This window comes from Pseudorca crassidens, chromosome 7 (assembly GCF_039906515.1).
Source record: "Pseudorca crassidens isolate mPseCra1 chromosome 7, mPseCra1.hap1, whole genome shotgun sequence".
Taxonomy (NCBI): Eukaryota; Metazoa; Chordata; class Mammalia; order Artiodactyla; family Delphinidae; genus Pseudorca; species Pseudorca crassidens.
In genome coordinates this window covers 28,159,440-28,185,289 of record NC_090302.1, presented here as the reverse complement: position 1 = coordinate 28,185,289, position 25,850 = coordinate 28,159,440, and the positions used below count along the sequence as shown (strand labels likewise).

General features: G+C 43.3%; 1 protein-coding gene across 9 annotated transcripts in view; it reads right to left on the bottom strand.

Annotated features, from left to right (window-relative positions):
- Positions 1–25,850, bottom strand: part of ABCA1 (ATP binding cassette subfamily A member 1) — a 181,719-nt gene that overhangs the window by 66,056 nt on the left and 89,813 nt on the right. For 6 of the 9 annotated variants that reach the window (XM_067743775.1, XM_067743772.1, XM_067743771.1 and 3 more), the window contains 2 exons: positions 15,792–15,916; positions 7,035–7,211 (listed from right to left, as the gene is read on the bottom strand). In XM_067743775.1, coding sequence (XP_067599876.1) covers positions 7,035–7,211; positions 15,792–15,916 — 302 coding nt within the window. Of the gene's footprint in view, positions 1–7,034; positions 7,212–15,791; positions 15,917–21,708; positions 21,847–25,850 lie in introns of those variants that run through there. The other 3 variants (XM_067743779.1, XM_067743780.1, XM_067743776.1) reach the window with 3 other exon arrangements.

The following is a 25,850-nucleotide window of genomic DNA, read 5'->3' as shown; positions in this document are numbered from 1 at the left end:
CTTCAAAAACTAAAAATAGAACTACCATATGACCCAGCAATCCCACTACAGGGCATATACCCTGAGAAAACCATAATTCAAAAAGAAACATGAACCACAACGTTCACTGTAGCACTATTTACAATAGCCAGGAAATGGAAGCAACCTAAGTGTCCATCAACAGATGAATGGATAAAGAAGATGTGGCACATATATACAATGGAATATTAGCCATAAAAAGAAACAAAATTGAGTTATTTGTAGTGAGTTGGATGGACCTAGAGTCTGTCATACAGAGTGAAGTAAGTCAGAAAGAGAAAAACAAATACCATATGCTAACACATATATATGGAATCTGAAAAAAAAAATGGTTCTGATGAACCTAGGGGCAGTACAGGAATAAAGATGCAGACATAGAGAATGGACTTGAGGACGTGGGGAGGGGAAAGGGTAAGCTGGGATGAAGTGAGAGAGTAGCACTGACATATATATACTACCAAATGTAAAACAGATAGCTAGTGGGAAGCAGCCACATAGCACAGGGAGATCAGCTTGGGATAGCAAGTGGGGGAGGGAGGTACAAGAAGGTGGGGATATGGGGATATATATATATATACATATAGCTGATTCACTTTGTTATAGAGCAGAAACTAACAACACTGTAAAGTAATTATACTCCAATAAAGATGTTAAAAAAAAAAAGACAGTAATTTTTCCATCTCATACCACTATACAAAATTAAATTCTTGGTATATTGAAAAGCTAAAACTAAAAATGAAAGTTTAAAAGATATAGAGGAGAAAATGTACTTATGAACCTAAGGTAGGGAAGGCCTTCTTAAAATACAGAAGTCCAAACCAAAAATGGGAACTAACGACTTCAACTTCTGAAAGTAAAAACTATGTGCAAAAAGATACCATCAGCAATGGGAAAAAACAAGCCAAAGACTGGAAGAAGAAATTTAAAAAAATTTTTTAGAATAAAAATGGAATACCATGCAGCAGTTAAAACGAACCAGATGCCACATTTATCAACATTGATAAATCTCAAGAACATAACGTTGAGTGAAAAAGACAAGTTGCAAATCAACATGCACTCCTATACAATATGAACACATGCAAACCAATACCCTATACTGTTATTAACAGAATGCAAATATATATATGGTTGCATAAAAATATGCCACTCCAGGATAACGGTTATCTTTGAGGAAAGAGGGGGATACACAGGTGACATAAACTGTATCTGTAGTGTTTTCTTTCTTGAAAAGAATCTAAAGCAGGCATAACAAAATGATGGATGTTGGTACATGAGTGTTCTTTATGTTATTTCTGTACCTTTTTATATATTTGAACTATTTCATAACTTTCTTTTTAATTCGATGAAAGATAAGAGAGAGAGGGAGGAGGAAAGGAGATTGGCAGGAATGAAGGAAGGGTAAGAATATAAGTTGGCTTGAGTACTTATCAGATCTGAAAGATGTTTAACTTCCTTGAACAAAATTAACCCCAGCCAATATGCCTTAAAATGAGGCCACACGATGAAGTCTGAGAACCATGTGCCTGTACCTACTGTTAACTGAGGTCTCCGGCTCATACTTACTTGACAAAGGCAGACAAAACTTGCCAATAGTATTTCCAAAGAGCTCTGGTAAGCCATTCACAGTTTGGAATTCCTCCTACTATTTTTCTTAACCAAAAACATTCCCTTGGCTATGAATTCATACAGGTCCCCATTGACCACAGGGGGCAAGATTTTCTTGTATGAAGGCAAATGGGGAAAAAGAGGGAAAATAAAACCTTTGGTGAAGACTGTATGTTCTGTGTTAAGCTAACAGGAATTCATGTATTATTCAATATTTGTAGATCACAGCTAGATACTGTACTATCATTAATGGAAGAATAGACAAATGAGTATTACTCAAAAGCTCCTACCCATTTCTGCAAAATGTGTTAATCACAACATTGAAACATTTCCTAAAAGCATGACAGTCTGGGGCACTGGCCTGAGAATGATCAAGTCCACTGTGCCATCTTTTCTGGACCTAATAAATGACTTCATTATATTCTTTCTATCCTCACTAGGTTTTTCCTTCCACATGAATTTTATTTTTTTCTTTTTTAAATTGAGGTAACAATGGTTTATAACATTATATAAATTTCACATGTACAACATTATATTTCTACATTCTATAATACACATTATATTTCTATATATGCTGCAGCATGTGCCCCACCAAAAACTTAGTTTAACTAAGTTGTAATAGACTGAAACTTAAAATAAAAAATGCAATAACCTAGCAAAGTCAATTTGACTTTAATTTCTGAGCTGGTGTTTTATTTCAACTCAGTGTCCAGCACAGTTCCTGGCACATAATAACTAGGTGTCCAATAAATATGGAAGAAAAATGAAAAGCAAAGGGAAGAGCACATTAGGAGGGTGGGGGATGGACTGGTGTGAGTGCTGCTTCAAAGGTCATTCAAATTCAGATATACTCTGTTTCATATTCACCTCATCAAGTCAAAGACCCTTCAAGACAAGGATAACTCTTCACTCCTCCTCCACCTGCTCCTTCGATCCTTGTGCAGTCCAGCTGTGAGCCCACTAGTCCTCTGGGCACCTCAGAGCACCACTCACCTTAACTCCTTTGCCCTATGAACTGAGTTCCGCCTCTGCAAGAATGTGTTACACACATCGGAAGACACAGGAACAGAACACTTTGTTCCATGGAGATAGAACTTCTCCTTTTTGGATGAAAGTATAAGTCAAGGCAGTTTAGCCACATGGTCGTGCAGTGTCTAAGATGGAGGTCAATCTGCATGCCTGTCCTTGCTAACTCGAATCAGACACCGTTTTCCTCACCTCAAAAACCAGACACCGGGCTTCCCTAGTGGCGCAGTGGTTGAGAGTCCACCTGCCGATACAGGGGACATGGGTTTATGCCCCGGTCCAGGAAGATCCCACACGCCGCGGAGCGGCTGGGCCCGTGATCCATGGCCGCTGAGCCTGTGCTTCCGGAGCCTGTGCTCCACAACGGGAGAGGCCACAACGGTGAGAGGCCCGCGTACCGCAAAAAAACAAAACTAACAAAAAAAAAACCAGACACCATCTTCACATCACAGACAGGACTAGAGCCCAAGCCTACTTAACCACACAGACTTTCACTAGGGCTCACAGTGTCCCATATGAGACAAGACTGTTGTCAGGCAGCTGCTGGAAGGGCAGCCCTCACTTTACAGAACCCAGAACTTAGGAAGAATTCCTCAAGTTTCCAGTCTCAGCCTTAAAGCTGGTTCTCAGTGCCCAATGGAATGAAAGCTCCACGTGGACCTTGTCTGCGTTGTTCATGGCTGAACCTTCAGTGCCTTAGATCAGTACCTGGTACAAAGTAGACAGACAGTAAATATGCGTTGGCTCTGTTGATGAATGTCTCACGCCTTGTTCAGAGATGCTCTGCTTCCCAAAGCCACTGCTCTTTGGTTTGTGCATTACAAACCTTAATGAGTAGCGTCTACTGTACTTTAGAATCACTCTCAGAATATGAGCAAAAAAGTACACAGGGCTGAAACGGGACTAATAAAAAAAAGTCAAGGGCACTGGAGAAACACTTCAAAGACAGAATGAAATATTGTTCCAAAATATGTTCCAATCCAAAGGCAGTTATGGCAGAACAAATGCCCTCCCCAAAGCAGTCCACACCCTAATCTCTGGAACCTGTCAATCAGTTACTTCACCTGGTAAAAAGTACTTTACAGATGTAAAAAGTAATGAATGTTAAAATAGGGAGATTATCCTAGATTATCTGGATGGGTTCAGTCTAATCACATGAGCCCTTAAAAGCAAAAAACTTTCAGGTTGGAAGCAGAGAGATGTAGCAGAAGGAAAAATCAGATTTAAAGCATGAGAGGGGCTCAAACCACTGTGGCTGGGGAGGGACCATGTGAAAAGCACGAGAAGGAATGCTGGCAGCCTCTATGAGTAAAGACCAGCCCCCAGCTGACATCCAGGAAGAAAACAGGGACCTCAGTCCTACAACTTCAAGGAACTGAAATCAGCTACCAATCCGAATGAGTTCAGAAACAGATTCATGTTCAGAGCCTCCAAAAAGGAATACAGCCCTGTGAACACCTTGATATGCAAAATTCATACCTTCATTTTATGCAAGGTATAACCAAGGCATAAACAAATAATCTACAGGATAAGAAGCCTTGGCAATACCTAAGCAAAGAATGCAATTTTTCATTGAAATATTCTTCAGGATTACTTTGCTTGGTATATGACTGTTTTCTAACACTGATTTATAAAAGAAAATTTCTTCCTTACCAGCCACTGCTTTCAGCATATAATTTATATTACTCATATCAATTAAATTATTAACTTCTATTTATTGAGCATCTAATGTGTGCCAGGCCTTATGCCAGGCTCTTCATCTACCTGAGCAATAGTCACAACCAAGGGTAAACTACGTTACCTGTAGGTAAAAGCTTCGTTATCTGAGGCTTACAGAATCTAATGTATCCAAGGTCCCACAGCTGGTAAAATGCTGAGGCAGAATTTGAACCCAGATGCAGATGACCCCAGGCCTACACCCTTTCTACTCTGCCACACTTCCCCACTTCTGTCAAAATACTGAGGTCCAAGTGGTCATCAGGGAACTGAAGGAGACCCAGGAGAAAGTGTCAGAATACTTTGGCTGAAAAAGAGAGAAATAGCCACATCAAAAAAAAAAAAAAAAAAAAGAAAGAAAGAAAGAGAGGAGAAATGTTTCAAAACATGTCTCTCCTCAAAATCCACTTTTAGTACAGAAACGCGTGCGGACAGAACAGTTTCTCTCCCCTCCCCCGCAATGTTGGTTGCTGCTCCTGTTGTATATCTTGGCGCAATTAACTGCCCATGTGCAACGAGGTGTCACGGAACATCCATCTACCATCACCCATGTCAAAATTCCACCCAAGTGGCAGAAGCAAAAGGTTGCTTAATGTAAATCAAGTATCAACCCCAGTGCTCCAATTAAGGCACTGCTATAAGAGTCACATTTCAAAATGTTTGGAAGTCACTTCATCCCAGAGGTATCCCCTAAAACATCTTTACACAGAGCCATCCTGGCCACTCATTATGTTCTAATTCAAGAGCCCCATTTTCCGATTTTAGGAAGATCTCACAGCAACAGCTGACAGGCAGAAGCAGAACCTGAGATGCTCCTATGCCCGAGAGATGGGCAGGAAGCATATGGCAGCTACCCTAATCAACACCCGCCGTGAACCAACTGGTCTACAAGGCACAAACACAGCATGACAGGATGGGCTGTGATGTAGCTGACAGTTTTGACAGTGCATTTCCATGTCCTCGATCACGCTAATTTTTCCAACTAGGGAGAGATTTTCAAGTTGAACCCTAAGCTGCTGATTGTCAGATTATGAAGGCTGTACTATCATTCTACTTAGAGCATAATTCAGACATTATATAATTAGAGGGATTTTACTGGGTTGTGCACACAATAGGTGTTTAATGAGTAAACAGAAGTGAAACAATGAATGGGCACCAGAATAAATTACTATGTCTTCTAAAAGCACCCATCTTTCCAAAGTCTGAATCATCCCAGCTGAAAAGGTGAACATTTCGATCTTGTTGTGAAATAAAGCAAAACAGCCAAAACAGTCCAAGGAAATGGTCTACCATTTGTAACAACCTTTGACCCTCTGTCTCACGATGCAAAAAGTGCCAACAGGCTGCAAGTGTCTTCACAGATGAGCTTATCTGGTTATTTAGACCAGTTATCTGGGGCTGCAGACATCTCCATACAGAAACATATCTTACTAAAATTATACTCTAGAAACATTACCAGTGGAATCACAGAGCAATGAAAATAACTCAGTACATTTTCAACCACTGAAGCAGAAAATACTATTTCTGGAATAAAACAAAAACAGATCTTAAGCATTAGGCCTAAGCCCTTCACACTGACGGGATTACCATCAACCCTGCCACAGAAGCATCCGAAAGTCACAGTCTGACTACGACCTTCACCTCAGGCAGAAGCTATAGCATCAGAGCGTCAAGCTGGACACAAGGACTCCCTGATGGTCAGTCAAGAGTGTAAACCCTGGCATGTGTTTCTAAGGAATATTCTAGGGTATCATCCAGGTACAGGGTCCAGAAACAGAACCTTCTTAGTTCCCCAGGAGGGCCCATCTTTCTCTAGAGAAATCATGGTGTGCAAAGGCTCAGAGGATTCCAATTTCTTTCTATTATAATGAAGAACATCTCTTTCCAGGCGCATCCTTCTTCTAGGGCTTTTTCCCTGGTTTTAAAAGAAACTACTGACACATCAGAGAGCCCTGTGGTGAATAGGAAACCTGAACACTGAATGCTAAAGGATGTTGTTCCAAGGGGCATTTCACCAGAGCTCCAAGGAAACCCAAAGAAAGATACCTGTTCTGGAACAAGACATAACACACAGACGACCAGAATGCTCAGACTCATCCCTGTTGTTGGATGTATTCTCATGGACTGCTTCTCTGAACTAGTGATTCCCAGCTGATGGACTGGGCTTTCTTGGGATTATTTTTTTCTGTGAATGCAATTTTGTCATTGATTAAGCTAATTATTGAGTGTGCTCCCATCCAATTCCAGGGTTTTCCCACTGAGACATCTCGATGTCTCCTTTCTGATAGGCTTTTAAAAATGAATAGATATCCATCTTCCCATCAATGGTTTTGAGAATTTTTTAAAAAAATCTGTGGAGTTCCTTCTTCACATGAACCCTTTCAATATTAAAAACCATAAAAAAAAGAGGTTTTCTCTGATTGAAACAGGCACAAGGGACCTGAGACTTGGACTCAGAGCCACACCCTACTTACTCTTCCCCCATTTACTCTTGGAGAGGTGGCCCAAAAGTTTGAAAGGACAGTTAGAATATCACTGAGCCAAATTATGTCTCCAACTCCCAGCCAGCACTATATTTCTACAAAAACAAAGTCACACTGCCCAAGGAAAAATGTCACATTCCAAAAGTATTAGTGCTTGAAGCTTCTCCACACAGTAATCCTACTCACCAAGATCGGCTTCAGAATGTCCAGGTTGGAATGAAGTATTTGCTCTGCTGCATCCAGTTTCTCCTTTGGCAGGCTGCAAAGCATGGAGACTTCTTGGTCACCAAGTTGAATCAGCTCTCCTAATTTTGATCCGTTGCACAGATTGGTCAAATGTAACTGGTAGCCTTGCAAAAATACCTGGAAGCATTTCATGCAAAGAGAGAAAAGCAAAACTGGATTACAAAGATGGGAAGCAGGGTCCTTGAAGCCTTTTGGGGGACTTCACATCAATACAGCTTTGAAGAATGGACACTGCTGGACTGTATCCAGTGCACAGGGTCTCTACTGAACTTTACGATGGGTCAAGGCATGATCCTACAGGACATTAAAACCGGAATGTGGCATTTGACTTATCACCTCCACACTCTTGTCCTTGTGAGGGGAAATCCTGAGCCCAACTCTTTTTCTCAAAAGTGGAACACGTGATTCACCCAGTAGGAATCTAGAGTCTGAACTCCTAAAACCACTTTTATTAAAGAAAATAGAAAATTCTCATTATTTTGGAATGCATGATATCTTAACCTGGGGTTGGGCTGAATTATGAAAAAACGGCATTTATACTATTTATTTGTAGATACAGATATTTAGCTGATGCAAAAAACTATGTTCAAACAATTTCAGAATGTGGAACTCTTCCTTTTACTTGTATCAGAGCAGAGTACTAGAAAGTCAAGCCCCTTACCTCACTGATAGGCCAGTTCTAAGTCTTTTTGGGTTTTTTTAATCTTTATTTATTTATTTTCTTATTAGTCATCCATTTTATACACATCAGTGTATACATGTCAATCCCACTCTGCCAGTTCATCACACCACAAACACCACCCCATGCCGCTTTCCCCCCTCGGGGTCCATACGTTTGTTCTCTACTCTGTGTCTCAATTTCTGCTCTGCAAGCCAATTCATCTGTACCATTTTCTAGGTTCCATATATATGCATTAATATACGATATTTGTTATTCTCTTTCTGACTTACTTCACTCTATATGACAGTCTCTAGGTCCATCCACATCTCTACAAATGACCCAATTTCATTCCTTTTTATGGCTGAGTAATATTCCATTATATATATGTACCACATCTTCTTTATCCATTCGTCTGTCGATGGGCATTTAGGTTGCTTCCATGTCTTGGCTATTGTAAATAGTGCTGCAATGAACATTGGGGTGCATGTGTCTTTTTGAATTATGGTTTTCTCTGGGTATATGCCCAGTAGTGGGATTGCTGGGTCATATGGTAGTTCTATTTGTAGTTCTTTAAGGAACCTCCATACTGTTCTCCATAGTGGCTGTATCAATTTACATTCCCACCAACAGTGCAAGAGGGTTCCCTTTACTCCACATCCTCTCCAGCATTTGTTGTTTATAGATTTTCTGATGATGCCCATTCTAATTGGTGTGAGGTGATACCTCATTGTAGCTTTGATTTGCATTTCTCTAATAATTAGTGATGTTGAGCAGCTTTTCATAAGCTTCTTATGTCTTCTTTGAAGAAATGTCTATTTAGGTCTTCTGCCCATTTTTGGATTGGGTTGTTTTTTTCATATTGAGCTGCATGAGCTGTTTATATATTTTGGAGATTAATCGTTTGTCTGATGATTCATTTGCAAATATTTTCTCCCATTCTCAGGGTTGTCTTTTCCTCTTCTTTATGGTTTCCCTTACTATGCAAAAGCTTTTAAGTTTGTTTATTTGTTTACTTTTCTTTTTATTTCCATTACTCTAGGAGGTAGATCAAAAAATATCTTGCTGTGACTTATGACAAAGAGTGTTCTTCCTATGTTTTCCTCTAAGAGTTTTATAGTGTCTGGTCTTACATTTGGTCTCTTAATACATTTTGAGTTTATTTTTGTGTATGGTGTTAGGGAGTGTTCTAATTTCATTCTTTTACATGTAGCTGTCCAGTTTTCCCAGCACCACTTTTTGAAGAGACTGTCTTTTCTGCATTGTATGTCCTTGCCTCCTTTGTCATAGATTAGTTGACCATATGTGCATGGGTTTATCTCTGGGCTTTCTATCTTGTTCCATTGATCTATGTTTCTGTTTTTGTGCCAGTACCATATTGTCTTGATGACTGTAGCTTTATAGTATAGTCTGAAGTCAGGGAGTCTGATTCCTCCAGCTCCGTTTTTTCCCCTCAAGACTGCTTTGGTTATTCGGGGTCTTTTGTGTCTCCATACAAATTTTAAGATTTTCTGTTCTAGTTCCGTAAAAAATGCCATTGGTAATTTGATAGGGATTGCATTGAACCTGTAGATTGCTTTCGGTAGTATAGTCATTTTCACAATATTGATTCTTCCGATCCAAGTACATGGTATATCTCTCCATCTGTTGGTATCATCTTTAATTTCTTTCATCAGTGTCTTATAGTTTTCTGCATACAGGTCTTTTGTCTCCCTAGGTAGATTTATTCCTAGGTATTTAATTCTTTTGGTTGCAATGGTAAATGGGAGTGTTTCCTTAGTTTCTCTTTCAGATTTTTCATCATTAGTGTATAAGAATGCAAGAGATTTCTGTGCTTTTTTTTTTTTTTGCAGTACGCGGGCCTCTCACTGTTGTGGCCTCTCCCGTTGTGGAGCACAGGCTCCAGACGCGCAGGCTCAGCGGCCATGGCTCATGGGCCTACCCGCTCCGTGGTATGTGGGATATTCCCGGACCGGGGTATGAACCCGTGTCCCCTGCATCGGCAGGCGGACTCTCAACCACTGCGCCACCAGGGAAGCCCCTCTGTGCATTCATTTTGTATCCTGCAACTTTACCAAATTCATTGATTAGCTCCAGTAGTTTTCTAGTGGCATCTTTAGGATTTTCTATGTATAGTATCATGTCATCTGCAAACAGGGACAGTTTTACTTCTTCTTTTCCAGTTTGTATTCCTTTTATCTCTTTTTCTTCTCTGATTGCCATGGCTAGGACTTCCAAAAATATGTTGAATAATAGTAGTCAGAGTGGACATCCTTGTCTCATTCCTGATCTTAGAGGAAAAGCTTTCAGTTTTTCACCATTGGAATGATGTTTGTTGTGGGTTTGTCATATACGGCCTTTATTATGTTGAAGTAGGCTCCCTCTATGCCCACTTTCTGTAGAGTTTTTATCATAAATCGGAGTTGAATTTTGTCAAAAGCTTTTTCTGCATCTATTGAGATGATCATATGGTTTTTATTCTTTAATTTGTTAATATGGTGTATCTCACTGATTGAGTATATTGAAGAATCCTTTCATCTCTGGGATAAATCCCACTTGATCATGATGTATGATCCTTTTAATGTGTTGTTGGATTCTGTTTGCTAGAATTTTGTTGAGGATTTTTGCATATATATTCATCAGTGGTATTGGTCTGTAATTTTCTTTTTTTGTAGTATCTTTGTCTGGTTTGGGTATCAGGGTGATGGCAGCCTCATAGAATGAGTTTCAGAGTTTTTCTTCCTCTGTAATTTTTTGGAAGAGTTTGAGAAGGATGGGTGTTAGCTCTTCTCTAAATGTTTGATAGAATTCACCTGTGAAGCCATCTGGTCCTGGACTTTTGTTCGCTGGAAGATTTTTGGGGTTTTTTGGGGGGTTTTTTTGCGATACACAGGCCTCTCACTGTTCTGGCCTCTCCCGTCGTGGAGCACAGGCTCTGGACACACAGGCTCAGCGGCCATGGCTCATGGGCCTAGCTGCTCCGCGGCATGTGGGATCTTCCCGGACCAGGTCACAAACCCGTGTCCCCTGCATCAGCAGGCGTACTCTCAACCACTGCGCAACCAGGGAAGCCCCCACTGGAAGATTTTTAATCACAGTTTCAATTTCATTACTTGTGATTGGTCTGTTCATATATTCTATTTCTTCTTGGTTCAGTCTTGGAAGATTATACCTTTCTGAGAATTTGTCCATTTTATTGGCATAGAGTTGCTTGTAGTAGTCTCTTAGGATGCTTTGTATTTCTGTGGTGTCAGTTGTTACTTCTCCTTTTTCATTTCTAATTCTATTGATTTGAGTCCTCTCCCTCTTTTTCTTGATGAGTCTGGCTAATGGTTCATCAATTTTGTTTATCTTCTCAAAGAACCAGCTTTTAGTTTTATTGATCTTTGCTATTGTTTTCTTTGTTTCTATTTCATTTATTTCTGCTCTTATCTTTATGATTTCTTTCCTTCTGCTAACTTTGGGTTTTGTTTGTTCTTCTTTCTCTAGTTCCTTTAGGTGTAAGGTTAGATTGTTTTGAAATTTTTCTTGTTTCTTGAGGTAGGTTTGCATAGCTATAAACTTCCCTCTTAGAGCTGCTTTTGCTGGATCCCATAGGTTTTGGATCGTCGTGTTTTCATTGTCATTTGTCTCTAGGTATTTTTTGATTTCCTCTTTGATTTCTTTAGTGATCTCTTTGTTATTTAGTAACGTATTGTTTAGCCTCCATGTGTTTGTGTCTTTTATGTTTTTTTTCCCTGTAATTCATTTCTAATCTCACAGCATTGTGGTCAGAAAAGATTCTTGATATGATTTCAATTTTCTTAAATTTACTGAGGCTTGACTTGTGACCCAAGATGTGATCTATCCTGGAGAATGTTCTGTGCGCACTTGATAAGAAAGTGTAATCTGCTGTTTTTGGATGGAATGTCCTATAAATATCAGTTAAATCTATCTGGTCTATTGTGTCATTTATAGCTCGTGTTTCCTTATTAATTTTCTGTCTGGATGATCTGTCCATTGGTGTGAGGTGTTATTATTATCATATAACAATAACACTAGTATTGTGTAACTGTCAATTTCCTCTTTTATGGCTGTTAGCAGTTGCCTTATGTATTAAGGTGCTCCTATGTTGGGTGCATATATATTTATAATTGTTCTATCTTCTTCTTGGATTAATCCCTTGATCATTTTTTAGTGTCCTTCCTTATCTCTTGTAACATTCTTTATTTTAAAGTCTATTTTATCTGATATCAGTATTGCTACTCCAGCTTTCTTCTGATTTCCATTTGCATCGAATATCTTTTTCCAACCCCTCACTTTCAGTCTGTATGTGTCCCTAGGTCTAAAGTGGGTCTCTTGTAGACAGCATATATATGGGTCTTGTTTTTGTATCCATTCAGCAAGCCTGTGTCTTTTGGTTGGAGCATTTAATCCATTCACGTTTAAGGTAATTATCAATATGTATGTTCCTATTACCATTTTCTTAATTTTGGGGGGTTTTTTTTTGTAGGTCCTTTTCTTCTCTTGTGTTTCCCACTTAGAGAAGTTCCTTTAGCATTTGCTGTAGAGCTGGTTTGGTGGTTCTGAATTCTCTTAGCTTTTGCTTGTCTGTAAAGCTTTTGATTTCTCCATCGAATCTGAATGAGATCCTTGCTGGGTAGAGTAATCTTGATTGTATGTTCTTCCCTTTCATCAGTTTAAATATATCATGCCACTCCATTCTGGCTTGTCGAGTTTCTGCTGAGAAATCAGCTGTTAACCTTATGGGAGTTCCCTTGTATGTTATTTGTCGTTTTTCCCTTGCTGCTTTCAATAATTTTTCTTTGTCTTTAATTTTTGCCAATGTTATTACTACGTGTCTCGGCGTGTTTCTCCTTGGGTTTATCCTGTATGGGACTCTCTGCACTTCCTGTACTTGAGTGGCTATTTCCTTTCCCATGTTAGGGAAGTTTTCGACTATCATCTCTTAAAATATTTTCCAGGGTCCTTTCTCTCTCTCTTCTCCTTCTGGGACCCCTATAATGTGAATGTTGTTGCATTTAATGTTGTCCCAGAGGTCTCTTAGGCTGTCTTCATTTCTTTTCATTCTTTTTTCTTTATTCTGTTCCATAGCAGTGAATTCCACCATTCTGTCTTCCAGGTCACATATCCGTTCTTCTGCTTCAGTTATTTTGCTATTGATTCCTTTTAGTGTAGTTTTCATTTCAGTTATTGTATTGTTCATCTCTGTTTGTTCTTTAATTCTTCTAGATCTTTGTAAAACATTTCTTGCATCTTCTCAATCTTTGCCTCCATTCTTTTTCCAAGGTCCTGGATCATCTTCACTATCATTATTCTGAATTCTTTTTCTGTAAGGTTGCTTATCTCCATTTCATTTAGTTGTTTTTCTGGGGTTTTATCTTGTACCTTCATCTGGTACATAGCCCTCTGCCTTTTCATCTTGTCTATCTGTGAATGTGGTTTTTGTTCCACAGGCTGCAGGACTGTAGTTCTTCTTGCTTCTGCTGTCTGCCCTCTGGTGGATGAGGCTATCTAAGAGGCTTGTGGAAGTTTCCTGATGGGAGGGACTGGTGGAGGGTAGAGCTGGCTATTGCTCTGGTGGGCAGAGCTCAGTAAAACTTTAATCCACTTGTCTGCTGATGGGTGGGGCTGGGTTCCCTCCCTGTTGGTTGTTTGGCCTGAGGCAACCCAATACTGGAGCCTACCTGGCCTCTTTGGTGGGGCTAATGGCAGACTCTGGGCAGGCTCACACCAAGGAGTACTTCCCAGAACTTCTGGTGCCAGTGTCCTTGTCCCTTGGTGAGCCACAGCTGCCTCCCGCCTCTGCAGGGACCCTCCAACACTAGCAGGTAGGTCTGGTTCAGTCTCCTATGGCGTCACTGCTCCTTCCCCTGGGTCCCAATGCACACACTACTTTGTGTGTGCCCTCCAAGAGTGGAGTCTCTGTTTCCCCCAGTCCTGCCGAAGTCCTACAATCAAATCCCGCTAGCCTTCCAAGTCTGATTCTCTAGGAATTCCTCCTCCCGTTGCCAGGCCCCCAGGTTGGGAAGCCTGACGTGTGGCTCAGAACCTTCACTCCAGTGGGTGGACTTCTGTGGTATAAGTGTTCTCCAGTCTGTGAGTCACCCACCCAACAGTTATGGGGTTTGATTTTATCGTGATAGCGCCCCTCCTGCCATCTCATTGCGGCTTCTCCTTTGTCTTTGCATGTGGGGTATCTTTTCTGATGAGTTCCAGTGCTTTCCTGTCGATGATTGTTCAGCAGTTAGTTGTGATTCCGGTATTCTCGAAAGAGGGAGTGAGAGCATGTCTGTCTACTCCGCCATCTTGAACCAATCTTCCCTAAGTCATTCTTATCTATTCATTTCAGCAAAGAACCTTTCCTTGGCCATATCTTATTTAATTAGTTTTACTGGACCTAAATAAACTGCACTTCTTCATATATGGTCCTTACTGTCCATTAGACAATAAGTTCAGTAAGATGAGCATCTTTGTTTTTCTTGCTCTCTTTGTGTCCACAGTGCTGGAACATATGGACAGTAAATATTTGTTGAATGAATGAATGGATGATTCAGACTCTTTATTACTCCGTTACTATTTCCTCTGTTTCAATTAATGCAAGCTGACCTGCTTGTAGTACAATCTAGTGGGAGTGATGGACCAAAAGCCTTTCAAGACCCATGCAGCTTTCTAACCCTGCAGAGCACTTGCTTGGCCATGGCTTCCATTAAGTAAGTTTCCACCTACTGCCAGATACTCAAGTACAGTTCACTTTTCCTCCTTTCTCTAACTGGCCCTTGCTGCCAGCCTACATTTAGTATTTGGTTTAAGAACACTGACTACACAGAGACTAATTACCATGCAAGGACCACCTCCATATTTAGGATGTCCTTTACTTTAAACTGATCGGATGTGACAGATAAGAAATTGGTAGAGGGCAATGGAAATCATGCTAACGATTTTCATAAGCCTGCTGCCTTTGGCCCATCTCCCAACCACACAATTGGTAAACTCAAGGCATATTTTCCCAGTTTCATAAGGGAAAGCAGTAAGCACATTTTTCAAATTTTTAAAATTCTAGATCATGTGAAGCAAAGATCTTATTTTCAGTCATAAACATTTCCACTACTTCTGCTTACTGCAAAGACAAGCTGGTATGTAGACATGAGACACAGTAAGGAAGCAGTTCCCCTTTCTGCCAGAGAATAAATTTGAGACACTTCTCTGAAAATCAATAACTGTGCAATCTGGGCCTGCTGTCCACCGCACAAGAGCAGTGTGATTATCTAATGATGCCAGTGGAAGTTTCTGAAAATCTAAGGTTAAAATTCTACATAAACACTAACATTACTTCCTGGTTTTATAATTTTAAGAAAAAAATTAAGCATTTTCTCCTTATATATCTTTCTCGTCTATCTTTAAAGGAAGCATTACATTTTGAAAATCTCCTGTCTTGGATTTTCTTTTTTTTTTTTGCGGTACACGGGCCTCTCACTGCCGTGGCCTCTCCCGTTGAGGAGCACAGGCTCCGGACGCGCAGGCGCAGCGGCCACGGCCCACGGGCCCAGCCGCTCCGTGGCACGTGGGATCCTCTCGGACCGGGGCACGAACCCGTGTCCCCTGCATCGGCAGGCGGACTCCCAACCACTGCGCCACCAGGGAAGCCCCTGTCTTGGATTTTATAGACAGAGATACTCTAGGTAATAATCCTCAACCCTGGTTATTGTTTCAGAACTGTGAAATTTTAAAGAAAATGTTTAATTCATCTTAAATTCATCTCCCCTTTAGGGAGTCATTATCAACAAATGCCAACTGATGGGCAGGAAATCAGTTTTATTTCAACCAGCAGGTCCGTGACGCCAGGTTGTACATTCCACTCTCTGGATGGTTTGGCAACGCCAGCCTGAGCAGGGAGGTAAAGACAGGTGAAGCTGCGTTGGAGCCAACAACCTCCTTCAGCGCCATTACAGACAGGATTTTATTCACTTCCCTCCAGGCGCTCTCCAACAATGTCACTGCCATCAGCCCCACCAGGGAAAGTGACGGTCGCAGCTTACCTTGCGGAGACTGACATCAGCCCCCAGTATCTTGTCCACAGTTGGCCTTGGCAGAGAGAGGTTGTGATGCAGGAATCCAGAGAAGGTTTCATTGTCTACCAGAAAGTCCTGAAACTTCAAGCCTGCTGGAGAAATAGCGTTTTATTTTCATTTCATACGTAACTCAAAAAATAAATAAATAAAAAGCACGACGGAGCAAACTATCATAATATTGACTGCCTTGTTGTAAACCGATTGATAACCACAGGCCTCTGGCTTAAGCACACAGAGAAACAAAAGTTCAGGGAGCTTCGCCTTAACAGCAGAGACAAGAAAAGACTGCTTTCTGAAGCCATGGAATGCGGCACTGCTGTACATACACACACACACACACACACACACACACGCACACAGCTTTGCTTTTCAAAGAAAAAAATCAACCCACCTGAGATTTGTGACCCTGACCCCACAGCTCCCGTCTCCCCAGTGCCATCTCAGACAGCTAAACTCAGAGATATTTAAAGCCTTTATTCCCACAAGCCTCGGGGGCTGGTTTCCTCTTGATGCAGAGCAGTGGTTCTCAAACTTGAGCAGGCATTAGAATCACCTGCAGGACTTGTGAAAACAGACTGGTCCCCTGCCCCCAGAGTTTCTGATTCATCGGCCTGGGATGAGGCTGGAGAATCTGCATTTCTAACAAGCCGCCAGGCGGTGCTGATGTGGCTGGTCTGGGGCCCACCCTTTGAGAACCAAGGAGGTAGAGCATTATGCACATCAAAGCGCTTTCACAGACTTGGTCTCATTTCAGTTCTAAACGTGGCACACGTGATACAGACCTCCAACACCCAGGTCTGCCGTCCTTTAAGAAAACACATATGCAGATATTTTAAAAAATCAACGCTACCAAATGATTGGATTGTTGCAGGGTGTCATACAGACTCTCTTTAAATAATTAGCCCTTCAGGTACATTTAGAAAAGGTTCCAATCCAGTGCAGTGAAGCAGAAAAAGCACTAGCCAGAAATCCAATTTTAGTCCCCAGAGTTGGAGGCTGTGCCTAGTGGCATCGCTTGGGTATTTCACATCTTTCTGAATTTCAGCTTCTTCATCCCAAAACATGAGGTTTCTGGTCAGATGCTCGGCAGGCCCTCCCCCTTACTGAAATGCTCTCATTTTCCCTGCCATATTTCATTTGAGTGTCCACTTCTCCTTCTGCCCCTCCCTCTTAATAACCCAACTTCTTTCAATAAAGAGAAAACCAGCTCATCATGACCTCATGACCAGGCAGACATCACTGAGAGACTAGCCCACAGGTCCAGGAACGATCCCACCTCTCGGGGGGCAAACCTAGCAAACCTAAATCACTTAACTGATGAGAAACAGATGTTTGACCTGAAAATGGGGCTGTGAGGTGAGGCTTAAAGAGGACAGGAATTAATCCTGGGAGCTATGGGGGTGATGTGCAGAGATAAAGTAGAAGGAGGGCTCAGAATCCAACCAGACTCGCATCAGTGCTTCCTGATCCAGACATATTCTGCTAAAGCAAACTTTAATAATACAGAGTTATAGAAGGGATACACTAAGCATGATTCGCGTCTCTAGAGAAATGATTCTCTGGCTACACCTTATTTGACTAACTCCTAGTTATTCCTCAGGACACATTCAAGAAGCTGGTCCTGGCCCAGTCAGCACCCCTTGTGAGAAGAGGTGCTGGTCCTGGCCCAGCACCCCTTGTGAGAACAGGTGCTCCTGCAGGCTGTCACCTGCCTGGTTCTCCCTAACACACATGATACTGCGTTCTCACCATCGTGTTCGCTTCTATAGCTGCCAAACCTCAGAGCATCTAAGATTCACTTAGGGACATGCTACAATGCTGTTTCTTGGGCCCAATTCCCAGAGATTCTGAAACAGTGGCTCTAGAGTGGGGCCTAAGAATCTACATTTTAATAATCATCTCGTATTTCTAATGCAGGGGGTCTGGGGACCATCCTTTTCGGAATGTTGTTTTATTTGCATATTCTGTCCACCAGACTATGCCTCTGGGACACAGACTGTGTCTTTTATCCTTGTATCAGGGTGTCCAGATCAAGCAAAGAATTACTGATCAGTGAATGATGGCTGGATAATAAATACTAGGAGATGGGATCGGGGCTGGGAAGATTCCGGAAGCAACTGAGCAACATCACAGGAGATTTCCTTTCAGCTCTACAGGTCCGAGAAGGGCCCAGAGGTATTAGGATGATCCCCAGGCTGCACCCCAACAGTAAGCAGGACTCCTAGTCACTAGAACTATATTCCCAGAGACGCAAAGTGACATCCTGAGTGTCCCAGTATCCCTAATGTAAACGGGAAGAAGGTAGGAAAGCTGGTGGCTTCAACTGAGGTCTGGCATGGAAAGCCTGACACTAACCACTGTGGAACAATGGGGGTCAGAAAACCTGGGCTCTGTATCCATTTATTTGCCAGATTATTTCACCTAGCTGTGTCTCCACTGCCTCACCTGTCAAGTGAGGGACGAAGAAAGCTCTCCGGGCTCCAGACAGAACAGAATATACACACGAGCTGAGCCTCAGTGACCAGGCGGGTCACACACCCCTCCTGAGAGTGAAAAGCCGGAACAGCACTCGACACTGGGCTGAGCCAAGTCCAGAAGAGCCTCCCCCTCCGGAGCAGGGCTGCTGAAGCGTGGGAGGCCGACCCCGCTGCACTTGCGATGGGTCTAGGTCACAAGCAACACTCTTGAGACCAGGGAGCATGCGCAGTGCACTTACAAGACGTTTCTGGTAAGTCAACTGGCTCTGCGGATGAGAACAGCTGGATGTGATCAAACTCCTACTGCCTCTCAGTGAATCCTCCGAATGAGAAAGAAGAACCGAGAGGCTGATTAAACTGTCAACAGCCTCTGACAGTGCACATGCACGTGGTGGCGAGGCCGCCAGGCGGCAAGGCAGCAGCGCCAGCCAAAGATCCCTGGCTACAGAGAACTTGAATTCTGGTCACATGGATACCACACACGTGGACGCAGGTTCACACACCACCACCAGCAAGCTGCAGCCAGTGTGCGCGCAGGAAAGCAGCGCCATGGGATGCACTGGTTCTCAATCTTGGCTCCCGGGAGACGCGATCAGAACTTCTGGGGCTGAGACCCAGGCATCAGAATTTTCTAACACTCCCCAGGGTGATTCCAGCCAAGTTTGGGAAACAATAGTGCAGTGAAAAGATCAGGGGTGTGGGACCAGAATAACCTAACTTGGATGCTGGACTCTGCTGTTTATGAACCGTGAGGCTTTGAGAAGTTCATTTTGCCTTCCTGAGCCCAAGATTTCTTACCTAAGAGGTAAGGGTAACAGTACCCACTTTTTGAAGATATGAGGATTAGAGATATTTACGTGTAATGCAAGAATAGTAAGCAACAGGCTCATTGTAGGTGCTCAAAAAATGATGATAATTTTGTGATTATTGAGAAGGGTTTATTTCACTCACCTTTACTAGTGTACCACCATGAAGTGTAGAGAAAAGGTAAGGACACAGGCACTGCCCTCAAGGAACTTCCAAGGATGATAAGGGAGATGAAGAGGCAAATCAACAGAGAAAGCAGAAGGGATGAGAGAGCCAGAGGAAGGCAGCTCATGGAAGCATCTGACCCAGATGAGGCTTATTATCTGCAAGTGTTTCAAGGGGGTAGTCAGGCTGAACAGGCTGAAGCTGAATTGTGGAAAAGGACAGAGAGCCAGAAGTCTCCAGAGGCTGTGGCTGGTGAGGAGAGGGTAAGGAAGGCCTCCCGTGATGGCAGGGACCAGGATACCCTGTAGTCATAGTGCTGTGTACACCAGGTTCTCAATGTTTCTGAAAGAATAAATAAATGTACAAGCAGATAAAGGAGATTAGAGGAGATTCCTCAAAACCTAAGATTTGGGGAGTAGAATGGGAGAAGGAAGAGGACGAGGTATAGTATGAGGCCAGAGTTGGGTGGCTTCGTACCTCTGGTCTCAGTTTTCTCTATTTTGTTGTTGGCAGGAAAATGAGTGGAGAGGCCAAGAATATCGAGAAAGCCTGATGTCTGAAATGGCCCTTCTCTTCTTGGCCTAGCTAACTCCTACCCTTCTTTATGACTTGGGCCATAAGTCATCTCCTCCAGGAAGCCTGCCCTGACGTTCCACCCTCAAGCTGGGTCAGGTGGCCATCCTCTGTGCCCTAACAGCCTCCTAAGTGTGCTTCCCCCAATCTGCAGTTGTCTGAGACCACATCTTTTTCCCCAGAAGAACAGAAGTGCCTGAGGGCCAGGACTTTGGAACTCGAAAGCACAGCAGTGTCTGGCACAGAGAAGGCACCCTGGAGATGGTGGATGATGGAGGAATGGATGAACACAAATGAGTGAATCAAGTGATGAACTGAGGTGATTGCTGCAGATAGGGAAGGGTGAAACAGGACTTGAGTGTGAAACAAACCAGGTCAAGATAGCGTTAGAGTTTCTCTAAGCCCCCTCAGCTGCATCAGCCCAGGTCAGGAAGACAGTCAGGTGAGTGGGAGCTGGAAGCAGAGTGTTGGAAGTGTCAATAACAGGATAAATGGGGATGACAGCAGCATCTACGTCACTGCACTGAGCTGGGGGTTAAATGAGAAAATGCACCTGAAGTCCCAGCATAATGCCTGAAACCAAGAAAAGCTCTCAATAAGGACGGCTAATACCATCATCACTTTCAGGAAAGACACCTCATTAGCTTCATTGCTAGTTTGATCCTAAAGCATATGCTTTCAGAATAGATAAGAACACAGAAGTGACTTTGCCAACTAAGTCAATACTGAATTTATGATCTAAGGTATATGCACGTGTGTGTGTGTATGTGTGTGTTATGTATTTGCCTGGCTGAGCTCCTGAGTCAGACAGAACTACTGAATTCTTTCTGCTGACACTGTCTATAAGGTGAAGAAAAGGTTGAAGCTAACCAATTTGCCTATTCAAAGCTTTAGAAAAGAATAAATAAATCTAGCATTTTGCAGAGAATCAATGGAAATGATCGCCTCTACAGGATCACTGCAAGGATGGGCATAGATGCAAGATGACCAGTAAGAAAAACCAGTCATTGGAAACAAGACACAGAACACAATGCAAGAGACAGTCATTTACTTGGCCATATAACTGCCCACGTGAGCTGACATGACCTTGATTTTCTTATCTGTAATGTGTAAGTTGTAGAAGATGATCTCAGAGGTCTTCTTAAACTTGGTACTGAAAGGTACACTTGGGGTAAAACTAAATCAGCACTGGACATGGCATCAGAAAATGTGAATTCAGGTCCCAGTTCAGCTGTTTCCTAACTGTGTAATCATGAACCTCACTTTTCTGAATCTCTCTGGGCCTCAGTTTCCTTAGATGTAAGAAGGGTTAATAATATTCACAGCTTGTTGTGAACACCAAGATCAAGAAAGTGAAAGTACTCTTCTGGAGGGAAAGGGCCTCAAGAGTTTACAAGGGTAACTGAGAGGATATAAATGCTGTCACAGAATATGGTCATCAGGGAGCTGGACAGGTCACTAAACTAAACATGAGTCCTTGCTGCCTGCAGAGAAGACCAAAAGTCCCCATCCAGCAAAAGGCGCCTAGAGCTTTCCTGCTGCCTTCCTGCTGCCGTGTCTCTGATATGGACCAAAATACTTGAGGAGCCAGCGGCGGCCTGTCCTTTTCCAGAGAGCTTTGCTTTGGGTGCAGGGAGGTAGGGCAAAGAAAAGGAGAAAAAAAAAACAAAACAATTCAGGAGCTTGGAGTCCAAAGAACAAAACAAGTGAAGTGTGTGTTTGTGGGCTGAGGACAAACAGGACAGAATCCTCAGTTCCTTGCCAGTCCTCTGGGCCAGGCAGGCCAAGGAAACGCTTCCACGGCAGGAGAGAGAGGGGTGTGGAGGGGAGGGGCACTGCACCGTGGGGCGTGGGGGGGATACTTTCATGGCCACGTAGTGTTCCTTCTGCTTCTTCGCAGCCTGCCTGCGTGCCGCGGAGAAGGAGGGGAGCAGGGAAGAGGGAGGGCAGCGGCCCCGGAAGGTGGAGGAGGGAAGCCCTCAGCAGAGCTGGCGGCGGGGTTACTCCCGGTCAGTGCCCTCCAGTCCCCAGCTCCGGTTTCAAGATCGCTGTAGTCTCTTTTGTTCAACATGAAAAGAAACCACAGGATCAGCTGCTTGAGAAGTGGGTGAAGGAGGCAAATGAAAAAAAAAAAAGAAGTCGAGAAAGAGATCACATCAGCTTCCCAGGCCCAAATACTCTTCTTTAAAGGACCCCAGGAGGGTCTCCCAGCCCTGACCCTGTCAATGGCCTGGAGGGGCCACGGCCAGATTCTCGCCCCTGGCTTGACTCAGCCTATGCCAGGCCTTCTAAACAGGACTGCGAAACATTTCTCTGCCAGAAAAGGGCTGGGAACAAACATACTCAGGTGTCTTCTGGGGTATTTTTTGTTGTTTTGGTTTGTTTTCCTGATGCTAGGGCTCTACTTTCTTCTTCAGGGATAGCTCCCACCTGCTTCACTGAGACGGCTGGACCCTCTCCGGGAAAACCAGGGCTTCTCTGGGAAGTTCAGGGCTCTGGAGAGGGGGGTAAGGCAGGATAACCTGGCTGCTTCCTGGGGTGACTCCTTAGGGCTCATGAGAGGAGGCCGAGAGCCTGGGGTACACACAGCCTCAGGACCTCCCCGCTGGTCATCTGGGCCCAGGGTTCCCTACCCAGGAGAAGTGTCCTTCTCTACAGTGAGGGCTTGCTGACGGACACCAAGACACCCCTGAAAGATCCCAGGTTCTGGAGTCTGGCTAACCTGGTTCATTTCTCAGTTCCAGAATTTTCCAGTTATGTGGGCTTGGAGAAGTCACTTAGACTCTCTGAACCTGCATTTTTCTATAAATGGAGATCGGCCATACTAGGGGGTGGGTTAAGTAAACACTAACGACACTGAGTGAATACTGACTCACACACACTGCAAGAGAAAATACAAGCTGAAAAATTAAACAAGTTCAAAACAAATGTTGATAAAGTCTTGGATGACACTTATGTGAAGGGTTCCACAGAGAAACCAGAATATTTAGGGTCACGCTTCCTGAACCCTTTGTGGCAAGTCCCGGGAAAGCCAGAGTCTTCTCCTGAGACCAATGGGAGTATCACAACTTCAGCAACCACATATTCCTTATTCTACATAGAATGGAACTTGCATAAGTTCAACAAACTTCTAAATGGCTACTGAACCCAAAACACTAGAGCTATGGTTCCAAGTAGCAATATTTCTTGGCGCTCCTTGAAGACAGGAGCCTGTAATAAAAGAGATGCTGTATAAAGACAGGATCCCTGCCCTTGCCTTCCAAGAGAAGGTGGACAGAGGGTCAGGTGAGCCTCCAGCCTACTCTGCCACTCCAGAATCAGTCAACCTTGAAATCGGGAGATGGGAAGAGACACGACACATCTTTCCCAGATCCATCTGCTAAGGCAACAGCATACCTGTGTCTTACTGAGAAGTGGGCAAGGTGGGAGAGGTGGTCAGGAGCCCCTGGAATGAGGACTAACATCAGCTGATAAGAAGCTGAATGGTAACCAGGCCCCCAAAGAGCCAGTGGAGTCCGTGGCCCCAGAGGGTGAGGTGACCTGTTCACACTGGCCAGGAGCTCTGCTAATGCAATGCAGGTGGTGGACACAGTCGGGCTGGCTTGGGAAGCCCAGATGGAAAAGAAAGATAACACTGGGGAGGTAGCATTGGCAGAGGCTCCTAACACAACAAGTTAGGGATTAGAATCAGCATGCAGGGCCCTGAGAAGCCCAGGAACATGGGAAAGGAAGGGAAGATGAATTTATCAATTAGGGGCTGAGAAGGGGTTCTTTCCAGGGTTGTAAAGAAAGAATTGTTCATATATATAAGGTATAAATTACTTAGTTTTTCTTACTTTTAAAATTAATAAAATGTATATTAAGGGACATGGTAGTGCTTTGTCAGCAGAGGAAGGGGATTAACATGTACCGAGCGTCAGATACATTAGATGTATTATTTTCTTTCTTTCTTAATACACAGCCATTGTACTTTATTTGGCCGTGCCGTGTGGCATGTAGGATCTTAGTTGCGTGACCAGGGATCAAACCCATGACCCCTGCATTGGTTGCCCGGAGTCTTGACCACTGGACTGCCAGGGAAGTCCCTGTATTATTGTCTACAATCCTGAAAACAAGCTTATGAGAAAGGTATTATTTTTCCCATTTTTCAGATGAGGAAACAGACCCAGAGATGTTAATATCCTGCTCAAGGTCACAGAGCAAGCAAGTGGTAAATCTGAACCCAATGAGCTCTGGCTTACAAAGTTTTGGCTCTTTTCGCTCTATAGGAATTAAATGAATCATTTTATTCTTTTAAAATGCTTCATAATGATTTTGGCATCAAAAGCTGGTGACTCCACACATGCGTCCTGGTACTGGAATAAGGCAAAGTGGCAGCATGGGATGGTGCAAAGATGCTGAGCCTTGAGGTCAGACAGACCCTGATTAAATTCACAGCCTTACTCTGTGACCTTGGGCAAAAGATGTAACCCTGTGAGCCTCAGTTTCCTCATCAATAAAATGGGGATGATAACACCAAGTTGGTGCTGTCGTAAGACTTGAAAGTCACAACATATTTAAATGTAAAACGGCATCATAACCTGGTACAGCTTAGTCTGTTGGACAAAGTGTCACTCTAAGATTGCCTTTCTGTGCCTCAATGCAACAGTGATGAGAGGGCTAGAAATGCGAAGATTTTAAGGAGAAACAAACTGGACTTCCAAACTGCTCTTTGCCACCCACAAGGTAAATAAATCTCATACTGGAAAAGCAAGAGACATGAAACACTGCTGTTGAGGTTAACAACCCAAACTCTTTAAAGGCGGCCTGACATTATGTGGCACATGCCTTCCTGGAATCAAGTACAACTGTGTTTTCTATTCTTGTCTGGGTAAAGCTGACCTTTGATTTGCTTTAGTTCAAGCAATACTTCAACACAGCAGTGCAGCACTGAATCCCCCTGATGGCAGACCAAGCTGGGGCCAAGCCCTACCCTGGATGGAAACCAACAGCCTAGGCTCTGAGACGCTGCCTGGTTTTGACAGGTCTGGGAAACTTTCAAACTATGAAACTCTAAGGCTTCAAATTAGAACTTTTGATAAGTGCATACGGATGTGAATTGCAATCATCCAAAGATTTCAAGGAATTTCCAGTTTGGTGACATAAGGTTGACACATAGGTCAACTGATCGCCCAAGATGACCCCCGGGGGCCCCACAAGGACAGAAAACAAAGTTCGAGGCTGCAGCCTCAATTTCAGCAGCGGCCCAAATGGAAGGAAGGGGTTTAGGCAGGGAAGAAGTGGCTGTGAGTCACAGGATGTTCTTTGTACACGGGCTTTGGGGAACGTTCCGCCCATGTCTGTTACCACGAAGCCGGGACGTGGAGGAAGCCTGGCATTTCCCTCAGAAGCCCTCTTGTCTCTGCTCTGATCCCAGTCCATCCATGCCCAGTATCTTGTGACCTGGGAACTTTTCTGGCTAGCCTGGGCTGCTCTCTTGAGGCTGTAATAACATACTAGCAGAGTATGGAAGTCTGAAGTTCTAGTCCTATTCCTCCCCTTTGCCAGCTGTGCTTCCTTAGGAAAGTTACTTAACCTCTCTGAACTTCAGCTCCTTCGTGTGCACAAAAAGGAACAAAATTCCCTACCTCACATGATGGTCCTGCAATGAAGTAAAGTCTAAGCCTGGTGCTCCTGATGTGCCAGATACTGTACTAAATGCTTTGTGCTTATCTCATGATTCCCCACAACAGCCCTAAGAGAGGACTGTTATCCCCATTTTGAGGAAACTGACACACAAAGATGCTCCAGAATTATCTAAGGTCACACAGCCGGTAAGCAGCAGAGCCAAGATCTGAACCAAGGCAGTCTGGCTGCCAGGTATGCTGAGTCTCTTAATACTAAACTGTACTGCCCCAGTGGATGTTTACAAGATGCTAACTTTACAACCCTTTCCCTCAACTCCCTGCCACAGCCAGTCTCCAAAGCCTGCCCTGCCCTGAGGGGATCAGGTCTTTCTAACTTT